A 21,108-nucleotide genomic window follows, 5' to 3' on the forward strand; every position below is an offset into this window, starting at 1 on the left:
CTTTCCTTCCCGTGAAAGAACCTTGAGAAATAAGATTAAAGAATGGAAACTCCTGGCAAGCCATCTCAGCACACGTTATGGACTGGTGATATCAAACTGTGGTGTGTGTGCACATGAGCATGCATGTGTCAAGAGATTTGAGTTTTAACTGGTAGAGGGCTTTTAAAAAGTTCAAAGTTTTAACTAGTATAGCGATATGTTGATCTTTCAATGCTGTTTACTTGTATTTGGAACTAATGTATTTATAATAAACAGTCCTCTTGTTTAACACAGGAACCTTGTTTTCAATGGACAAGTAAAGCAGGGACTGTGTGTGCTTTGATTAGAACTTCCGTGGTGTCCCTGGGAGTACTGGGGCTTGAGAATCAGTGCATCTTAATGTCCTTTAAGGAAATCTGCCATCCTTACCTGGTCTGGCTGACATAGGACTCCACACGCATAGCAATGCTGTTTATTCCTAACTGAACAATGAAGGATGAGTAACCAATGCTAGCCTATCATTGGTCTGGGCAGTGATGCTGACATCCCATGGAAGAATAAAAGAAATATCATCAAGTGCAAAATTTAAAGGTTCTGATTTCTTCCTTTACACTCAAAAAGCCTCAGTGAGTTACTGTGCACATTGTAGATGGGCAGTTGCTGCAGCCATGTGATATAAGTAGTAAATGTTTAACATGGTGGATGGGTCACCTGTACCTGTAAAGAAGATTGCTTTTACATGAATGGGGTTGAGCTTTCTTGAACATCGTTACAGGTGCATTATAATCACCGAAGGGTAAGGGTATTCATTGGAATTCATTACTGCAGAGAGCAGTGGAGGCCGGGACACTAAATGTCTTCAAGGCAGAGATTGATAAATTCTTGATGTCACAAGGAATTAAGGGCTACTGAGAGAATGCTGGTAAGTGGAGTTGAAATGCCCATCAGCCATGATTGAATGGCGGAGTGGACTCGATGGGCCGAATGGCCTTACTTCCACTCCTATGTCTTCTGGTCTTATGGTATTCTACCAAACCCTTGTGTCTCATAGAAATTAATTGGGAGTCAATTGGTGAGACACTTTCTTCAAAATACCCAACCACTGACCTGCTCTTGCAGCCATTGTATTTGTATAGTTGGTCCAGCTGAATGGCTCTCGATGATAAAGACAAAACATTGTGGATGCTGGAAATCTGAAACAAACTCAATGCAGGAGAAACTCAGTAGGTCTGGCAGCATCTATGCCAGACCTGCTGAGTGTTTCCAGTGCTCTCTGTGCCCATATCTCATCAATGAGTGTGCTGATAGTATGGTTTAAACAATAGGACAGCCCTGAATGGCAAGAGAAGTGGTCAGGCATTGTCTTGTTTGACAGAGTCATCATCTAACACTTAAGTGGCAAATATCATTTGCGCCACACAAAGTCTGAATATTGTCCACTAATTCCTTCTGAGAAGGTGCTGGACCCACCTTTAAGGACTCGTGCAGCAACACACAGCAGAAACCCTGACCAAACTTCCACTTCCCTAGCTCTGCTGAGGCCAACTCACTTGCAGTATTGTCATCCTGGATAATTTAATAGTTCAGTCTAAGTAGGAGATCAACCCTCAATCCTTCCTGGAGAAACCCACTGAGCTGGTAAGGAGCCTGCAGAATACATACGTGAAGGATTATGGATATATCACGCACTTTCATCTCCCTTTATAAACATGTGTTACAATCTGATCCTTGCTTTAAAGTTTTACAATGTAAACACTCCTTAGAACAACACAAAAAAATGTCTCTGAAGTGTCATTATCTCATTGGTGTCACATTCTGAGGCCACAGCAGGTAGTTTTTGTCCTATTTTTCTCCAATAGATTAAGTTTCCTTATATCTCAATGTTTTTCACATTTCTGGTATCAAATTTTCAAAAGGCTTTGTTCAAATGGCAAGCTGATTTGCAATCATAAGCAAAAGTATCCAAAAGAGGGAGTGTGCAATTAAGCATTCTTCTGGTTAAGCATTAAAACCTGAGGTTTTGATTGCTGCATTAAGGTACTGGGTATCCTGGAAAAGATATACCAGCTGAAAATTCCCCAATTAAGATTGCCCAGTAAAAACGGGATAAGAGAGCTGTAGTCAAATTATCATACGCAACTCATGTGGAAATAATTTCTTCAAAATCTACAAAACATGACTTTTCTCTTCATAGAATCTTAAGATGTGGTGCAGTTATACCAAATAGCATTTGGAATAAGAATGAGCAGCAGCTGGAGTTTGCTATTTATTCACTCAGAATTTCAACAAAGAGTGAAGGCCAGTAGGAAAAACAAAATCTTGGATAACTAAATACCATTTATTCTCAAGAGGTAAACTTCAACATTTTTGAAATTCTAAGCATTTCTATTTATTTTTCCTTCTGATTTTACAGTACGCTTTGTGCCTTTTTTCTTGGTGTCTCACAAGCCACAAATTCCTTAACCGAAGGATGGGCAATGCTTTCTCTCTCTGACTGTACCAAATCAGCTTGTGAGCCAGTGTTCAAAGTAACTCTGGGATGAGCTGTCAGGCAATTTTCCTGGCAACTCAGCCTCAGTCTCTCCACCTCAAAGGTCAGTGTTTTATATGAGAACACATACGTATAAACGGAGAACATGTCTCGAGCTGTTCAGATGGATATGGGAAATTTCATAGGAATATTCAAGTGCCTCTAGCTAACTAGCTTCATGGTCAATACTCCTCCTTTAATTATCATCAGACCAAGTTGATTAACTATCTACTTAGCTGCTAGTTGTGAGATCATGTTCAATACTGGTCTTCCTGTTATAGGAAGGATGTTGTGAAACTTGAAAGGGTTCAGAAAAGATTTACAAGGATGTTTCCATGATTGGAAGGTTTGAGCTATAGGGAGAGGCTATTTTTCCTAGAGTATCTGAAGCTGAGGGGTGACCTTATAGAGGTTTATGAAATCGTGAGGTACATGGATAGGGTGACTAGCCAAGGATTTCTCCCCAAGGTAGAATCGTCCAAAACCAGAGGGCATAGGTTTATGGTGAGAGGAAAAAGATTTAAAAGGAATCGATAAAAAGATGAATGAAAAAAGACTTGTATTTATTCAGCAATTTTCATACTCGCTGTGCGTCTCAAAGCTAATAAAGTGTTTGTGAGTGCAGTCAGTTGTTCCTACATAGAAATCAAGGTAGCCAGTTAGTGCACAGCAAGATCCCACAAACCTCAATGTGATAATGTACAGATAATCTGTTTTTGTGATGTTGATTGAAGGATAAATATTGGGTTACCCCTCTACTTTTCTTCAAAATAGTGCTGTGGGATCTTTTACACCAGGTCTAATGTCTTATCTAAAAAACGGCACCCATCATACCCCACCCTCAGCAAACACTGGAGTTTGTGTCTTGGTTTTGGTGTTCAAGCCTGAAGTGGGTCTAGGACTGATCCTAGTGACTCAGTGATGTGAGTCCTAGCAAGTGAGTATGAGCAGTGACAGTGAATATATTGATCCTTACTTACAAAGGCATGGATTAAAGAGGAGGTTGGTTGCACAGAAATGTGCTGAAAATGTGTTGCTGGAAAAGCGCAGCAGGTCAGGCAGCATCTGACCTGAGCAGGAGATTCGACATTTCGGGCATGAACCCTTCTTCAGGAATGAGGAAAGTGTGCTAAGCAAGCTAAGATAAAAGGCTTTTATCTTAGCCTGCTTAGCACACTTTCCTCATTCCTGAAGAAGGACTCATGCCCGAAACGTCGAATCTCCTGCTCAGGTCAGATGCTGCCTGACCTGCTGCGCTTTTCCAGCAACACATTTTCAGCTCTGATCTCCAGCATCTGCAGTCCTCACTTTCTCCTGCACAGATATGTAAAAGGCTAAGCATGCCTGACAAATATCGTCAAATGTTTTGCAAAGAAAGCAGAATATATTTACAAAACCAATACAGTGGATGTTACCGATATGGATTTTTAAAAGGAATTTTCTACAGGACAACTTAAGAGAATTGGATTAAGTGTGGATAGGATAAATAGACAAAGTCTTTTCCCTGGGGTGGGGGATTCCAGAACTAGAGGGCATTGGTTTAGGGTGAGAGGGGAAAGATATAAAAGAGACCTAAGAGGCAACCTTTTCACTCAGAGAGTAGTATGTATATGGAATGAGTTGCCAGAGGATGTGGTAGAGACTAGTACAATTGCAACACTTAAAAGGCATCTGGATGGGCATATGAATAGGAAGGGGGTTTGGAGGGATATGGGCTGGGTGCTGGCAGGTGGGACTAGATTGGGTTGGGATATCTGGTCGGCATGGACGGGTTGGACCGAAGGGTCTGTTTCCATGCTGTACATCTTTATGACTCTACAAGTGGATGAATGTTTACAGAGCTAACACAGATGCAATGAACCAAATGACTATATTCATTGCAGTACATTTCTGGGGAAAGTAGTAAGGTTTGAGAGTGCTTCATGTCAGCAAAATCTTTTGACACAGTTTAAAATTACTTAATGCTATTCATTCTCTTAGGCTTTCAGGCTTATTTTTCTCCTTTCTAAACTCCTGGTTTAATAATTCTGTCTGTAACTGAACCTGACACCATTCATTGCAATTCATCTGTAAGGATGAATTAGACAAGTTCAAATATGTCAAGTTTGAACATTCAGAAACATCTCAAAGTTTGAAGAGTACGAAAAGTAAATTCATTCACCCAACTTCCAGATAGCAAATGGCGCCAGACAGTTTAGTCAGATTTAATTAGCGTGCTCGCATTGAAACACTTTGTAGTTAGGAAATGCAGCTGATGTGAGGCAGGATATCCATGCCTCCATCTCTGTATGTACTACATAAGCCTCTCTATATATAAATACATACCACAAAGGATCTACGTGCTGAGGAAAGAGATAGAGAACAGAAGACAAACAATTTTAACCTCAGTGGATAAACAGGAATTCAAGATACTACACTTAACAATAATACACATACAAGTATTAAACTAGATCCAGCGACAAAATTGATTTGTGTTAGTACTCCTTAGGTCCATACAAACAATAATTCAGGATCAAAAAAAATTATTGAATTTGACTGTTTTCTCTGGTCACTTTCTGACTATTGTGCGAACAAAGGAATGGCATCCTTAGGAGAACTGTGTAAGAGGAATTAAACAGACCTGAGGTACAAGAGGGCGAAAGGACCACAAATAAAATCATGGTTGAAATAACCTGGGCTTAGTGAGTCCAGTGACATAAAGGTATATCCATTGATATAAATTCAGACTAATTTCACAATTGGAATTGATGATACAGTTTTAATGCCTTTATTGGAAAGGTCTTTGAATATATTTACATCGGAGGTGGTATAGCATAAAGGCAACAGTCAGTCAGGAGTAAATGACAGTCTGAAATGGTGAAAGGATCCAGCAATTGATGATGTCTAACATTGATGTTTAGTGTGAAATAAATATTTATGTTTTTGACATCAAGGTTAGCAAACATTGTGACGACTACTATATAAAAATAATTGAATAAGTAGTTTATTAGATGTTGCAATATTCAAATGAATCTATCCAGCTATGTAACCTGATCTGGATTTGAATACAGTGTACATTATTCTGCTTTGCAGAAGGTGAAGAGAATGTGTGTGGTACATATGTATTCCAGTGTTGAGAGCGTGTTGCTGGAAAAGCACAGCAGGTCAGGCAGCATCCGGGAAGCAGGAAAATCGATGTTTCGGGCCAGAGCCCTTCATCAGGACTGTCTCCACATATGTATTCCAGCAAGGTACAGTACAGGAATAATATTACTCGATATTCAACCTCTCAGTTTTATTGTACTTATATAGAAAACACAAAAGCAGTGACAAATTTAGGTCATAGTAGTGCAACACCTACCTATACAAGTGAATTGTGACATTAAGGCCACAAACAATCTCAAAAATCCAACACATGTATCTAGGATAGACAAATTACTGCATGGATGAGTAAAGATCAGGTGCAAAAAATAAATGGACTTTGATTACTGACGATACTAAATAAGAATACATACTTTCCTGTGTTTTATTCTAATAGTTGAGTTTGTGGGTTCTGATTTTTAAGTTTTACAATTTTTAAATGGTGCGTTCTGAGAAGGCCACTTGAAAGGACTTTGACATTTGCTGTTTTGTTAAATTCGATCACAGAACAGCAACATCCTTCTAAGTTTATATAACTTGGGGCTTATACGGCAAAAACAACAGAACCTTGATTGTATCAGTAGTAATGCATGTCATCAGAAATATATTTACAATGCCTTGGGATAAGGGTACAGAAGTGAAGAGTCAGTACATGGACATTCTCTCTCTCTCTCTCTCGCTCTCTCTCACCCTCCTGCAACTCAAACAAGTGACGTGATCACATTAGTGTGGGTACATTGTTGGTATGTTAGGTGGACTCAAATTACTTCTGCAAATTGAACATGAATGTGGTGGGGGAGCTCCAGTGGGGCACAGAGAAAGTGCCAAATCATGTTGATGTAGGAGGAGGGGTCATTTTGGTGAGATCTGACCTGGAATACATCCTAAATGGAGTTTTACCTAGGCAGCCTTTTGAGTTAGGTTGGCTGAAAATCTAAAAAATGTTATGAAGAGCCCAAGGAACATCTAGGAGGAAAAAAAGTGATTCTTTAATAAACTGGTGCGTGTAGGAGTAAATAAAAAGAGAGTTCAGTATAACCTGGAAGAACAGCATCTCATTTCTTACCGAGGTACTCTGCAGCTTTCGGGACGCAACATCAAGTTCAATCAGTTTAAGGGCCTGAGCTCCTTCTCCCATGTCTTTGCCCCAGCCTTACTGATTCTCCCAGGGTGACCTTTACCCATTCCCTTGTCTGTCCAATCACTGTTCTCCCTCTCCGGGCTCCATCTCCACCTATCGTCTACCTCTTAAACCAACCCCCCGCCCCCCACCACCCCACCAACCCCCAATCTCATTTTCAGCAAATATACCCACCTTTTCCTGAGTACAATCCAATCTGAAGGAGGGTAACAATACCTGAAACTTTAACTCTACTTTGTCTCCCACAGATGCTGCCAGTCCTACTGAGTTTTTCCAATAATTTCTGTTTCGCTTGTTTGTAAAAAGCTTAATTGATGAAGTGTTCTGATGTCTAGGGACAGGCTTGCTTTATTTAATCATAAATAAAATCCATACACAAAGATGCAGCATTTAATTGAGGAAATAAACTGTTTGGACAATGTTAACAGAATAAAAGTATTATATCCTAATAAGACAAATCAGTGGTATTATGGGTAATCAGACAAAGCAGTTGCAACAGTGACCTGCCTCTCTTCAGATGCTGACAGACCCATTGTGCATTTCAAACATGTTTTCTTTATTTCTAGGTTTAACTTGAAAGGGTTCAGAAAAGATTTACACGGTTGTTGCCAGGTTGGAGGATTTGAGTTATAGGAAGAAGCTGAACAGGCTGGGGCTGTTTTCTCTGGAGCGTCGGAGGCCGAGGGGTGATCTTATAGAGGTTTACAAAATTATGAGAGGCATGGATAGGGTAAATAGGCAAAGTCTTTTCCCTGGGGTCAGGGAGTCCAGAACTAGAGGGCATAGGTTGAGGGTGAGAGAGGAAAGATATAAAAGAGACCTAAGGGGCAACGTTTTCACGCAGAGGGTGGTACGTATATGGAATGAGCTGCCAGAGGAAGTGGTGGAGCTGGTACAATTGCAACATTTAAGAAGCATTTGGATGGGTATGTGAATAGGAAGGGTTTGGAGGGATACAGGCTGGGTGCTGGCAGGTGGGACTAGATTATCTGGTCGGCATGGATGGGTTGGACCAAAGGGTCTGTTTCCATGCTGTACATCTCTAAGACTCTAATTCTATATCTGACAGTCCCCTATTTTAAAAAAAGGCATCACATCAGTGATCTAATACAGTTTGGAAATGGCTAGTATTTAGTAAAGCAGATCACTTAGTGTTATTAAGTAATGCACAATCTTGTGACATTTTACGTTCTTCCAAGCAGTGACATGAAGCATTTGAATTTTAGTTAATGGAAGATTCTAGCATTCAAATTTGTAACTTTGGAATCAGAGGAACAATAAGCTGGATGAAGGCAGGAATCCTGTGCATGTGTGTCCTGAGGTAAACTTTGGATTTCCTAGTGTCATTCATTACCTGCAAACTCAACACTCAAAAGCTAATGGCTTTGAAAAGACTCTAATCTTTAGTGAGTCCCTTGACTTACCAGTATTACAACATAGGACTTTGGATTATTATGAAGTGCTACCTGAATTTTCCTTTGCGAGGTTAATTTCTTAAATTGTTACATCTAGGAATAGAATGAAGCAGCTCTCAGTGGTGGTACAAAAACATGAAGCTCTCAGTCAATTATAATCTCGAGGGGAACAAATATCAAACAAATCCCCAAAGTAACAAGTCGAGGCATCTTTCACTACCATACCATAGAGGAGGATGGTTGGGGAAACAGGGTGAATAGAAACAAGTCTCCAACTCAACCCATAACTAGAAAAGATTGTGCAGGCATGGAATGAAGAATGGAAAAAAACTCCTTGAACTCAATTTGTAACTACATTCCATAACCCACGTAAGCGATCGCCCCAAACTTGACATTTTATTCCTCTTACCAATGTTCTACTTCACATACGAAGGAAAAGGACAAAAACAAGAACTAGCTTTTCACTGCACAAGTGAAAGTCACGATGAAAACCTCAACAGCCGTATGGCCGTCAATATGTCACTTTTGTCAAAACACAAGCTCTATTAATTCTGTTTTCTGCTCAATAGCAACAACAGCTTTCCCCCACTGAGAGCCAGCAGATCACAAAAATGTGCTCTCGGTTGTTACAGTGGAATATCTAGCCAAGGTGTCATGGAGTTTGCCAAAACTGTGCACCGATATTGTTGATATCATTGGCCATCTAAAAGCCTGTGCAAAATTTACCTTTAAAACCCATTTCTAAACCAATACTGCAACCTTAACAACCCTAATCAGTTTGCATTACTGATCCGTTTTGGAGCAGTTTGAGTTAACAAAGAGAACCCTAGTCTCTAATGATCCCAGCTCTGCAACTGATAATATTGTCGGAGCAGAATGCTAACAGCCCCATTGCAACTAAACTGCTGCACTTGAAAAACAGGTTTCAAGTATTATTTCCTCAGAATAAAACAAAGAACTGCAGATGTTAAAATTCTGAAAAAAAAACAAATTGCTGGAGGAACTCGGCAGGTCTGGCAGCATCTCCGGAGAAAATTCTGTAAAAGGATCAATGGATTCAAAACATTAACTCTGCTTTCTCTCCACAGATGCTGCCAGAAACTGCTGAGTTTCTCCAGCAATTTGTTTTTGTATTAATGTTTCCTTGTAAGCAGCTGTAGAGTACTGCCTGACAACTTTTCCACCAAAGATAATTAATAATTCAGTTAGTGCAATCCACATATCAATGAAGATTGCATACTACAGAAAACACAATAGATTTTCCGCTATGATATCACCTCAGCATTCAAATGACTGCTGGGAGTACTAAAGTGCTACCTGCTGAGATGACCACTGGAAAATTGCTCCTGGAAATCCCGTATTTGAAGCTGAAATATTAAATCTAACATTTGAGATTCTCAAATCGTGAGGGATTTGCAGCAGCCACCTAAATCACGTTTCATTCAGAGTTGAATTTTCTTACCTTCAGAATCATCTCAGCACGAGTCATGCCTTTGACGACAATCTTTGTGTAACTCGCTGGGGCCTTGCGTATGACTTGAGAACCAATCGAAGGAAGATCAAGCAGAACGGTTTTCAGAGAATGAGTGTCAAGCAGAAGCTAGAAAATAATTAAACACCATTCATTTAAATTTTTTATTCTTTATCATTTGCTGAAAATTTAAAAGTGTTTTCTTGATGTGCGGTATCAACTTAAAATGAGCATCTGGGGAAGATGTGGCGGGGGGGGAGAAAGAAGTTATTGAGAATGACAGGAGTTAATCAGTGCTCTGTCATTGCGTACATCTCTAATTCAAATCTCTCTGGATGAAACTGTTATGGAAAGCAATTCTACAAATGTTTCACATTAGGATAATGCATAATCTGAAAGTTTTCACCCCCACAAATACATCGGGATCATAGCCTCCTTCCTCAATAACCATGAGGACTCTCTAAAACTAGGCACAATGTGGCTATGTATTTCCTACATCATTCATCTCCATTACGCGACAGCAGATTGGCAAAACAGAAACAGTTTACATTGTGAACTTGGATCAATTTAGCTGGGCTAAAATCAATGGGTCAATGAGCGCTCCTTTGGTTTATTAACAAGAAAGGCAATGTTTAAGTTCGTTTTGTACAGAAATCAAAGTCAAAATAAGCCACAATACTTGAAATCGCAAAGGCAGTAGGGCATTTTCATATCTACACATTCAGAGCTTTGCAAAGATGATGATTAAAGGAAAATCTGGCAGGATTGATCGCATGTCCCGTACGGAATGCATTGGAATGCTTTTCCATAGGTTACATAGCATTTACAAAACATGAACAAGCCATGTAGCTTAACTAGTCTTTTTTGATACCCCACACAGGTTTTTTCCTATGCTACATTATTTCAACCATTCAACGCATCCTTCCATTTATACATAGAAACAGTAGCTATTCAGCCCATCCTATTAGCTTCACCAATGAGATCATGGATTATCAATTCATCAAAAGTTATAAATTTGCTCACTGAGCTGGTAGATTTGTTCTCAGATGTTTCGTCACCACATTAGGTAACATCATCAGTGAGCCTCCAGTGAAGCATTGGTGTTCTGTCCCGCTTGCTTTCTCTCTCAGTTTGTTGTGGTGGGCGATATCATTTCCAGTTCGGTTTCTGAGAGGTTGGTAAGCGGGGTCCAAATCGATAGGTTTGTTAATGGAGTTCCTGTTGGAATGCCAGGCTCCTCGGAATCCCCACGCATGTCTTTGCTCAGCCTGTCCCAGGATGGATGTATTGTCCCAGTTGAACTGGTGTCCCTCTTCCTCCATGCGTATGGATACCAGTGATAGTTGGTCATATCTTTTTGTGGCTAGTTGGTGCTCATGCATCCTGGTGACTAGTTTTCTGCCTGTCTGTCCAATGTAATGCTTATTGCACTCCTTGCTGGGTATTTTGTATGGGATCCCCAACTCCACGTTCCTGCCTTTTCCCCATAATCTTGGGCTCTCTTACTGGTTCCTCCCTCATATAGTTGGCTTGGCTCCCCATTAGGCAACAGTGCTATTGGTCTCAACCATTCCTTGAAGCAGCAAATTCCACATTCTAACCAGTTACTGGAATGCAGATGGTATTTATCCAGAATTCCACATTGTATTTACTGGAGACTCTCTCATGCTTAGGTCCAGCTATGCATTTCTCTTTAGAGGAAAAATCTTTACAAAAGAGTTTGATCGGGTAGACTAGTGATTTTAAAGAGCTCTATTCACTTTGAATAGAAAGAAATGGATAGGATAGTGAGGAAGGCGTTTGGTATGCATACCTTTATTAGTCAGTGCATTGAGTATTGGAGTTGGGAGGTCATGTTATGGCTGTACATGACATTGGTTAGGCCACTATTGAAGTACTGTGTGCAATTCTGGTTTCTGTTCTCGAGGAAGGATGTTGTGAAACTTGAAAGGGTTCAGAAAAGATTTAAAAGGATGTTGCCAGGATTGGAGGGTTTGAGCTATAGGAAGAGGCTATGAATACGCAAAAGCTATTTTCCCAGAGTGTTGGAGGCTGAGGGGTGACCTTATAGAGGTTTTTAAGATGAGGGGCACGAATAAGGTAATTAGACAGGGTCTTTTCCCAGGGTGGGGGTTCCAAAACTAGAGAGCGTAGGTTTAAGGTGAGAGGGAAAAGATTTAAGAGGGACCTAAATGGCAACTTTTTCCACACAGGATGGTACGTGTATGGAGAAAAGTTGAGGGGGATATGGGCCAAATACTGGCAAACCAGACTAGATTACTTTAGGATATCTGGTCAGCATAGGCGAGATGGAGTGAAGGGTCTGTTTCCATGCTGCACACCTCTATGACTCTACTAGCTAGAAGGTTCTACTACCAAGTGTTGAAAATTACCCAGCCATATTTTCCTCCCAACATTTCACCCAGGGTAATGGTAAATGTGCAATGTTAAAGAGAAAATCCTATGCTAAGTACTCAGCTATGTATTTTTTAAAATTGTGACATTAAGTATCACTAATTGAACAAGAAAATTGAAGAATTTAACTGATTTGTGTAGGGAGGGTGCAAGTAGGGCCACTTAAGCAACTCCTGGATGACTGTTGCTGTTAAATATTCATAATGGATGAAAAAGTATCTGCATGTCTCAAACATCAATGCTATTCCCACAATGAGTATTATTTCACAATGAAGCTTGTACAGACTGTAGAAACATATAGAATGGGAAAGGGCGCCATTTGACCCATCAAATGTGTGTTAATCATAGGAGAAAAACAGTGCAGGGTCTATAATTGGTTTTATTCATGGCAACCTATTTCTAAAGGGAGATAATTTTCTCCAAAGATTCTTCTGGTCCATTATGATTTGTCAGACTCCTCCCTATTATTTAAAATGAAAGCGGGAAACTCAAGAGTATTAAATCAAACTGTACAAAAAATTCAGATCACACCAGATTCATTCCAAAAGTAATTACCAAACAATTGACCACATTTGAACAAGATTGTGTATACTTATCCTTATAACTTTCCAAGCATTCTTTAACAATGATTCAAATGTTTAATATAATTTATTTAAATCAAGTTTCAGTCTCATTTAAAATTTTAAAATTTCTACATCTTCTAATCCTGCAGATTCATACCAAGAAAAGTTAACCTGGTTAAAATATTGGAGGCATGAATAAGGCTGTAAAATCTAGATCACGGTTTTAAAAGGTCATTCACAGAACGTGTGCATTGTTTATGAGGCTAGCATTTATTTCCCATCCCTAAATGCCTAGAGAATATGGTGGCAAGCTGCCTCTGGGTGTAATTTGTACACAGTGTTGTTTGGAAGGCACATCCAGGGAAGAATGGCAACGTTACTTTAAGTCATGGTGTAGGTGTGAATGGGATCTTGGTGGTGGTCCCATGCATATGCTGTTGTTGTCCTTCTACAACTCATGGGTTTGAAAGGTGCTGTCGAAAGAATCACAATTTCTTTTTCTCTAACAAACATGCATGTTTCTGAATTTCTTTGCATAACTAAAGTCAAGGTCCCAGAATCAAACGTTACTGAAGATCTCAATGCATCAAGATCCCACTTTGTTGTGTCTGGTGGTCAAAAAAGGCACTATTGTCAAAACCTCCACAGTACTTCATATCACAATTTACCAATGAGTTACATAGGTTTAAAATAATCTGCTACAATAATGCTTTAGTTCTACAGACCCCAAAGAACTCCCCAAATCTGATGACATATGAATCAAGAGTTTCAAGTGAGTTGCATCTGCAATAGTCTGTTCCATCAATGGAGGGAGCTGTTGTGTCCACATGTCATCACAAACTAAACCTCTAATTTAATGTTTAAAGTGATAGAACATTGTTCATTTGGACATTGTAGTCTACCCTCCAATAGCTTAAACATGGCTTTATGTTGCCAGGTTATGTTTACATATGATTCACTTGGACAGCTAGATTCTTGCCTCTGACCATTTGATTGCATAAGGATAGGTTCAAATGGCTAAATTTCTCACAGATTAACTTGAGTTCACTTATTAAAAATGGTACATCGTGTAGCATCATCAAACATGTCAATCCTGAATTCTGTTATTGCATAACATCTCATCATTCTTTCCAGAAACTCTGCAGGGAGGCCAATATTTTAATATGTTGTAAACATAAGTGTCTCGACAAAACATTAGATGGTAATCTCCCTTAATCCTAAAGTGACCTTCACTGTCAGAACATGGTGTAGGTCAGTGGTAAACAACATTTAAGCAATGTCCTGGGAAAGCAAACCCAGTTAAACTGGGAGTGGCAGGCTGCATTTAAATTGTTTTTAAAAGAAGGTTTACACACAAGCGACACAGTCTACAGCATCCACCCAGAGCAGTAAATTAAGCATGGCCGGGAGAAGAAAGGGTTTGGTTGGGGGCGGGGGTGGTAAGAGCAAAATTCACAGACTTGTGTGAACACCAAAAGGAATGCTGGTTAGCAGACGGTTCAGTCTACGGAGACTGGTCATAAGGATGAAAAATTGTGGAGCTGGTGCATTCCTGTTCAGGTCAACTGGTGTTAGCTGGCCAAGAAGTTGACGCCAAATAAATGTGACACCAACAGATAGTTTGCCTGCCAGACAATATTTGCCTCAGGCTGATAAGTGTACTTGACATTTCACAGGTTCGGTATAGAAAACTCTCTTTCTCTGGCTAGGATGTTCTACACTGGAGTAAATGCATTAAGTATGTCTATCCTGTGGTAATTGATAGTAATCTTTTGTAAACAATTTGCTGAGACATACCTGAAGTTCCAGTATATCATTGGAGTGCACATACTAGTTAAATGTACATTTTTTTCATAGAACTAATTTTTTGGCATCAAGTCAATGTAAAGTAGTTTGATTAAATGCAAGCTAGTTGAAAGTGTATCTCATTTAAAGGACTTTGATCTTCTTCACAGGTGTAAAACAAGTCTCTGTACTTTACGATGTGAACTGATCAGCTAAATCATTACAGTGCTTATTTGGAGTATCAATAAACCTGAATGGCACTAAGTACCGAGATCAACAGTGATGATTTTGAGGCTGTTCCTCAAATAAATGCTGAAACTGCTGTCTTAGACCTCAGTCATTGTAAATACACGTGTACGCATCCAACAAGTGCTCTGGGGATAAAATACAATAGCACTAACCCTAATCCTGAAAAAGGAGTGCAGTGGTCCCAGTGCAGCAGTAACTTGCACATTCAACGTTTCTGATGTTTGCAGCATTGCAGCTTTGTATATGACTGAAAATTGCCATAATTACACCTTGCAGCCAATACTGACTGCGTGGCACAGCAGGGGATCAAACACTGATAGAAGTGCACAGCAGTTAAAGCTAGCCGTTACCACTCAAAGCTAGCTTGCACCTTTTAAAGGGGACATGCCTTGTGGCTGAAACAGGTACCCAACAACAGATTCAGTCCTTGAAGATTAAAAGAATGGCATAGCATGGCAAAAAGTAAACTCCATGGTATTCCAACGCTTCTGGAGGACTTGGTTGAGAAAGTGCAGAGGATGAGACATGGTCTTAATCCACAGGGGGCCACATGACCTCCAGGCACTTTCCTAGAATGCAGTGACACTAGACAATCGTAGTAGCCACTGTTAGGAGTCCAGCACCAAGGACCTGAATGCATTGCTGGAAAAGGTTCAATGACATCACATGAGTGGTTCAGGTCAGTGAAAGTACTTTCAAATTCCACGTTCCACTAATTGCACAATAACACCCAACAATGCTCAGTTACCACACATCTATCAACAATCTCAAAATCATAGCTCATACAACATTCAAGGCTTCACCTCATTCTCACATGCCTTACACTGCCACAAGTCTCACATCCACATTATACAGCTTACAGACAGCATGACAGCCACATCACTGAAGCAGGTCACACCAGCTCACCGATATGCTTCATCCTCTTTTGCAGGGCAAGGTAACATACAACTGGGGACAGCAGATGCTAACCAGAAGTGGACACATATGCTTACACTTCATTAGCCTTACATTAGAGGTGGTGCTCACCACTACTGGAATAGTTGAGGCCAATGGTAGTGAGGGAACATCAGAGTTGGTCTGACTGACTCTTTTTAACTTTATTCCCACAAGTGGTTTTACACTGCAATAACTTTATACCTTACCTGATTTGTATTTACTTTTCTTCCATATTGAACACTAGCCCTGTTGAAGCCAGGCAATCTGTTTCACATGACTAATACCACTTCATTATACTGTTGTCTTTAACTGTACTGTTGTCTTTAACTGTACTGTTATAATGAAGACTTCCATCAGGACTGACAGAATTTGACGGCTATCCTAAATGTGTTCATGAGAGACTTCCCTTATCTCAGAATCTTATCAAAGTCACTGCTATGTGATGCATTGCCTTGCCTTATTTGTTCATTCTGCTTCTCCAAAGGAGTCCCATTTGACTACAACTGCGCCTCTTCCATAAGGCTTGGCTGGCCTGTTGTGCTCATTACCTGAGATGTCTCTATGGCTGCACCCCAACCCCACTCCACTTATCGTAAAGTCTCTTGACAGTGCTTTTTCTCCCAACAGTAAGAGGTGTGTGTCTGTATGTCTGGAAGGGGAGCATATATTGAGCCTTTGCAAACAGAGAGATTGGCAGCATGGGAAAATAGGAGCCTGTCTATTAACGTAAGATTGCAGCTGTTATGCAGTAACTAAAAAAGCACACATTTCACATTCTACTACAACAAAGTAAATGTCACAAGTATCTTACTCCAAATTGTAGGCTTTCTATGCAGTTGGCTGAAACACTGCTATATTTTATAAAAGACCAGGAAAGAATGTATTTTCCTTTTTCAGGGCATTAAAATAGTTCAACCTTAATAAAACATTACTCAGTCTGGAAGCCACACATTATTAAGCTGATGAGCTCATTTCTAAAGTCATACTGCATACTATAATGAAAACAAAAGACCTGCAATTATATAGTGCTGTCCACAACCTCAATACAATCAAAGTATTTTGGGAAGTCGTGTACTTTTGCAGCATACACACAATTGGTATGTGGGAAATACAGCAACATCTGAACAAGGCCAGTGCTCAGAAGAAGCAGTGAAATAACAACTAGATAATCTGCTTATTGGTGTTAGCTGAAGAGTTAATGTCTATCAATGACCAACTCCTCTGCTCTTCGGCATCTTTTACATCTGTCTGAGGGGCAAATGGACTGTCAGTTTAGTTTATCAACAGAATCTCTAATTTTAATCTCAGCAGCACTTCCAATAGTGCAGTATATCCTCAGAACTGCATGAGGAATGTCAACCTAGATTTGGTACTTAAGTTTCTACACTGGGACCTGAACCACAACCTTCTGACTCAGAAGAAAGAGCACTACCAACTGAGCCAATATAAGCAGTAGCTCAAAAAAAGGGCTAGATTTTGACTTTTGTAATGGCGGTAATCATGAGGCAGCAGATTGGTTGCCCAATCAGACACACTTACCAAACCTTCTTTCTACTGAAAAGAACATTAAGGAGCTGCATAACTGTTGACCGAACTGCAATGATGCTCTTCTGTTCATATGTCTTTAATACTGTAGACCTTTCTCTACAATATAAAACCTTTGATTTTCCATCTAGAAGAGTCATATTGAAGCAATAACTCTGTTTCCCTCTCCACAGAAGCTGCCCAAACTTTTGGATTTCTTAAACACATTTGGTTTTTATTACTGGAACTAATTTTGTTTCAATTTATATAAATAATTTGGACATACACACAAAAGGAACGATATGGGAATTTACTGAGATACCAGATTAGAAACTGGGGCACTCTGAGGAATAATGCATGTGGTTGAGAAAAAGCCTTCATATAAGCACAAAGCTTAGAAATGACAAATTGCAGGTTTGTACAATTAAATCAAAATAGGATATTCTAAGAAAAATAGCAGATGGAAGCACACCCTAAATTCTAAAGCCATGGAAGCAGATATACCCACCATTCAAGATGGAAGTGCAGGTTGACAAACGTACTTTAAACAGACAAATGTAAATCTGTCAGTCATGATGGATTCAAGAAAGCAATCCTCAACCATGACCTCACCCCTCTTCCCCCCACCCCACCAATCACCAAACCATCATCTCCCAGATCACATACAATCTCATCACCTCAGGAGACCTCCCATCCACAGCTTCCAACCTCATAGTTCGGGAATCCTGCACCGCCCGATTCTACCTCCTTCCCAAGATCCACAAGCCTAACTACCCCGGCCGATGTATCGTCTCAGCCTGCTCCTGCCCCACCGAACTCATCGTCACCTACCCCGATACTATCCTATCCCCCGGGTCCAGGAACTTCCCACATACATTCAGGACACCATCCACACACCCCACCTCCTCCAAGACTTCTGTTTCCCTGGCCTCCATCCGCCATGACCCAGGCCTCCAAGCCCTCAGTTTCTTCCTCTCCTGATATCCACACCAGTACCTTTCCACTGACACACTCATTCATTTGGCTGAACTGGTCTTGACCCTCAACAATTTCTCTTTCGAATCCTCCCACTTACTCCAGACAAAAATGGGGTAGCCATGGGCACCCGCACGGGCCGGTCTCTTTGTCGGCTATGTAGAACAGTCCATTATCAGTGGTTACACCAGCATCACTCCCCATCTTTTCCTCTGCAAGACTGATGACAGCATTGGCTCCACCTCGTGCTCCCAGGAGGAGGTTGAGCAGTTCATAAATTTCACCAAAACATTCCACCTCAACCTTAAGTTCACCTGGACCATCTCTGACACCTTCCCCCCCTTCCTGGGGCTCTCCCATCTCCAATGACTACCGACTCAACACCAACTTTTTTTTTTAAAAAACAAACCCATCGACTCCCACAGCCATCTGAATTACACCACCTCCCACCCTATCTCCTGCAAAAGTGCTATCTTGTATTCCCAATTCTGCCGTGTCAGTCACATCTGCTTCCAGGAGGACCAGTTCCACCACAGGACACACCAGATGACCTCCTCTTATAAAGACTGTAATTCCCCCTCCCACGTGGTTGATGATGCCCTCCAATGCATCTCTGCTCTCAAACCCCACCCCTCCAACCGTAACAAGGATAGAACGCCCCTGGTCCGCACCTTCCATCCCCACAAACCTCTGCATAAACCGCATCATCCGTTGACGTTTCTACCACCTACAATCGGACCCCACCACGAGGGATATATTTCCCTCCCCACCCCATCCACTTTCCACAAAGACCGTTCCCTACGTGACTACCTGGTCAGGTCCATGCCCCCCAAAAACCCACCCTCCCCTCTTGGCACCTTCCCCTCCATCACAGGAATTACAAAACCTGCATCCATACCTTCTCCCTCACCACCATCCAAGGCCACAAAGGAGCCTTCCACATCCAAAGTTTCACCTGCACATCCACCAATGTCATATATTGCGTCTGTTGCTCCTGATGCAGCCTCCTTTACACTGGGGAGACTGGATGCCTTCTCGCAGAGCGCTTCACGGAATATCTCCAGGACACCCGCACCAATCAACCCCACAGTCCTGTGGCTGAACATTTCAACTCTATCCTCCCCTCCCCCAACTCTGCCGAGGACATGCAGCTCCTGGGCCTCCTCCACCGTCACTTGCTCATCACCCGACGCCTGGAGGAAGAAAGCCTCATCTTCCGCCTCAGAACCCTTCAACTCTAGGGCATCAATGTGGACTTCACAAGTTTTCACACTTCCCCCACGCCCCCCACTTTACCCCAGTTTCAAACTTCCAGCTCAGCACTGTCCTCATGACCTGAGCTATCTGTCAATCTTCCTTCCCACCTTTCCGCTCCACACTCCTCTTCGACCTATCACCTTTACCCCTTCCTCCATCCACCTATTGCACCCTCAACTACCTTACCCCCATCCCCACCCCCTCCCATTTATCTCTCTACCCCTGAGGCTTCCAGCCTTATCCCTGATGAAGGGCCCCTGCCCGAAACATCGATTTTCCTGCTTCACTGAAGTAATACAATATTACTGTTATGATAAACTTTTTGAAACCTTGACATTCTTAGTGACTTGACAGGGTAGATGCAGAAGGGGCATTGTGACAGAGTCTTGTACACTGGGCATAATCTCAGAGTAAGACAGGGTGATCATTTAAGACACTGATGACGAGGAATTTAGTGTCTCAGAGGGCAGTGAATCTGTGAAATTCTTTACCACACAGAGGGCTACAGAGGCTGGATAATTAAGTATAGTTCGGATGAGATGGACAGATTTTTACTTAATAAGGGAATCAAAGATTACCTGGATAAAGCAGGAGCGCAGTTGAGAACGATCAGATCAACCTTTATTTCATTGAACAGTTCGGCTATGTTGTATGGTCTTGTAAAATATGGGTGTTTCAGTTGAAGGGAGAAGATCAAGGATTTTAGAGTCATAGAGATGTACAGCATGGAAACAGACCCTTCGGTCCAACCTGTCCATGCCGACCAGATATCCCAACCCAATCTAGTCCCACCTGCCAGCACCTAGCCCATATCCCTCCAAACCCTTCCTATTCATATACCCATCCAAATGCAGCTTCCTCGGGCAGCTCAATCCATGCCCATACCACCCTCTGCGTGAAAAAATTGCCCCGTAGGTCTCTTTTATACCTTTCCCATCTCACCTTAAACCTATGCCCTCTAGTGACTCCCTCACCCCAGGAAAAAGACTTTGCCTATTTACGCTATCCATGCCTCTCAATTTCGTAAACTTCTATATGGTCACCCCTCAGCCTCCGACGCTCCAGGGAAAAAAGCCCCAGCCTGTTCAGCCTCTCCCTATAGCTCAAATTCTCCAACCCTGGTAACATCCTTGTAAATCTTCTCTGAACCCTTTCAAGTTTCACAACATCTTTCCCATAGGAAGGAGACCAGAATTGCATGCAATATTCCAACAGTGGCCTAGCCAATGTCCTGTACAGCCGCAACATGACCTCCCAACTCCTGTACTCAATACTCTGCCCAATAAAGCAAAGCATACCAAACACCTTCTTCACTACCCTACCTACCTACCACTCCACTTTCAAGGAGATATGAACCTGCACTACAAGGTCTCGTTGTTCAGCAACACCACCTAGGACCTTTCCATTAAGTGCATAAGTCCTGCTAAGAGTTGCTTTCTCAAAATGAAGCACCTCGCATTTATCTGAATTAAATTCTATCTGCTACTTCTCAGCCCAATGGCCCATCTGGTCAAGATCCTGTTGTAATCTGAGGTAACCCTCTTTGCTGTTCACTACAACTCCAAATTTGGTGTCATCTGCAAACTTACTAACTGTACCTCTTATGCTCGCATCCAAATCATTTATGTTAACGACAAAAAGTAGAGGACCCAGCACCGATCCTTGTGGCACTTCACTGGTCACAGGCCTCCAGTCTGAAAAACAACCCTCTACCACCACCCTCTGACTTCTACCTTTGAGATACAGAA

At 41.3% G+C, this 21,108-nt stretch overlaps 1 protein-coding gene across 1 annotated transcript in view; it reads right to left on the bottom strand.

The window, feature by feature from the left end:
- Positions 1-21,108, bottom strand: part of vps53 (VPS53 subunit of GARP complex) — a 234,501-nt gene that overhangs the window by 13,971 nt on the left and 199,422 nt on the right. Inside the window, exon 20 of the mRNA XM_060848004.1 lies at positions 9,648-9,785. Within this exon, the coding sequence (XP_060703987.1) occupies positions 9,648-9,785 (138 nt within the window). The remainder of the gene's footprint in view (positions 1-9,647; positions 9,786-21,108) is intronic.

Source organism: Hemiscyllium ocellatum, chromosome 31 (assembly GCF_020745735.1).
Source record: "Hemiscyllium ocellatum isolate sHemOce1 chromosome 31, sHemOce1.pat.X.cur, whole genome shotgun sequence".
Lineage (NCBI taxonomy): Eukaryota > Metazoa > Chordata > Chondrichthyes > Orectolobiformes > Hemiscylliidae > Hemiscyllium > Hemiscyllium ocellatum.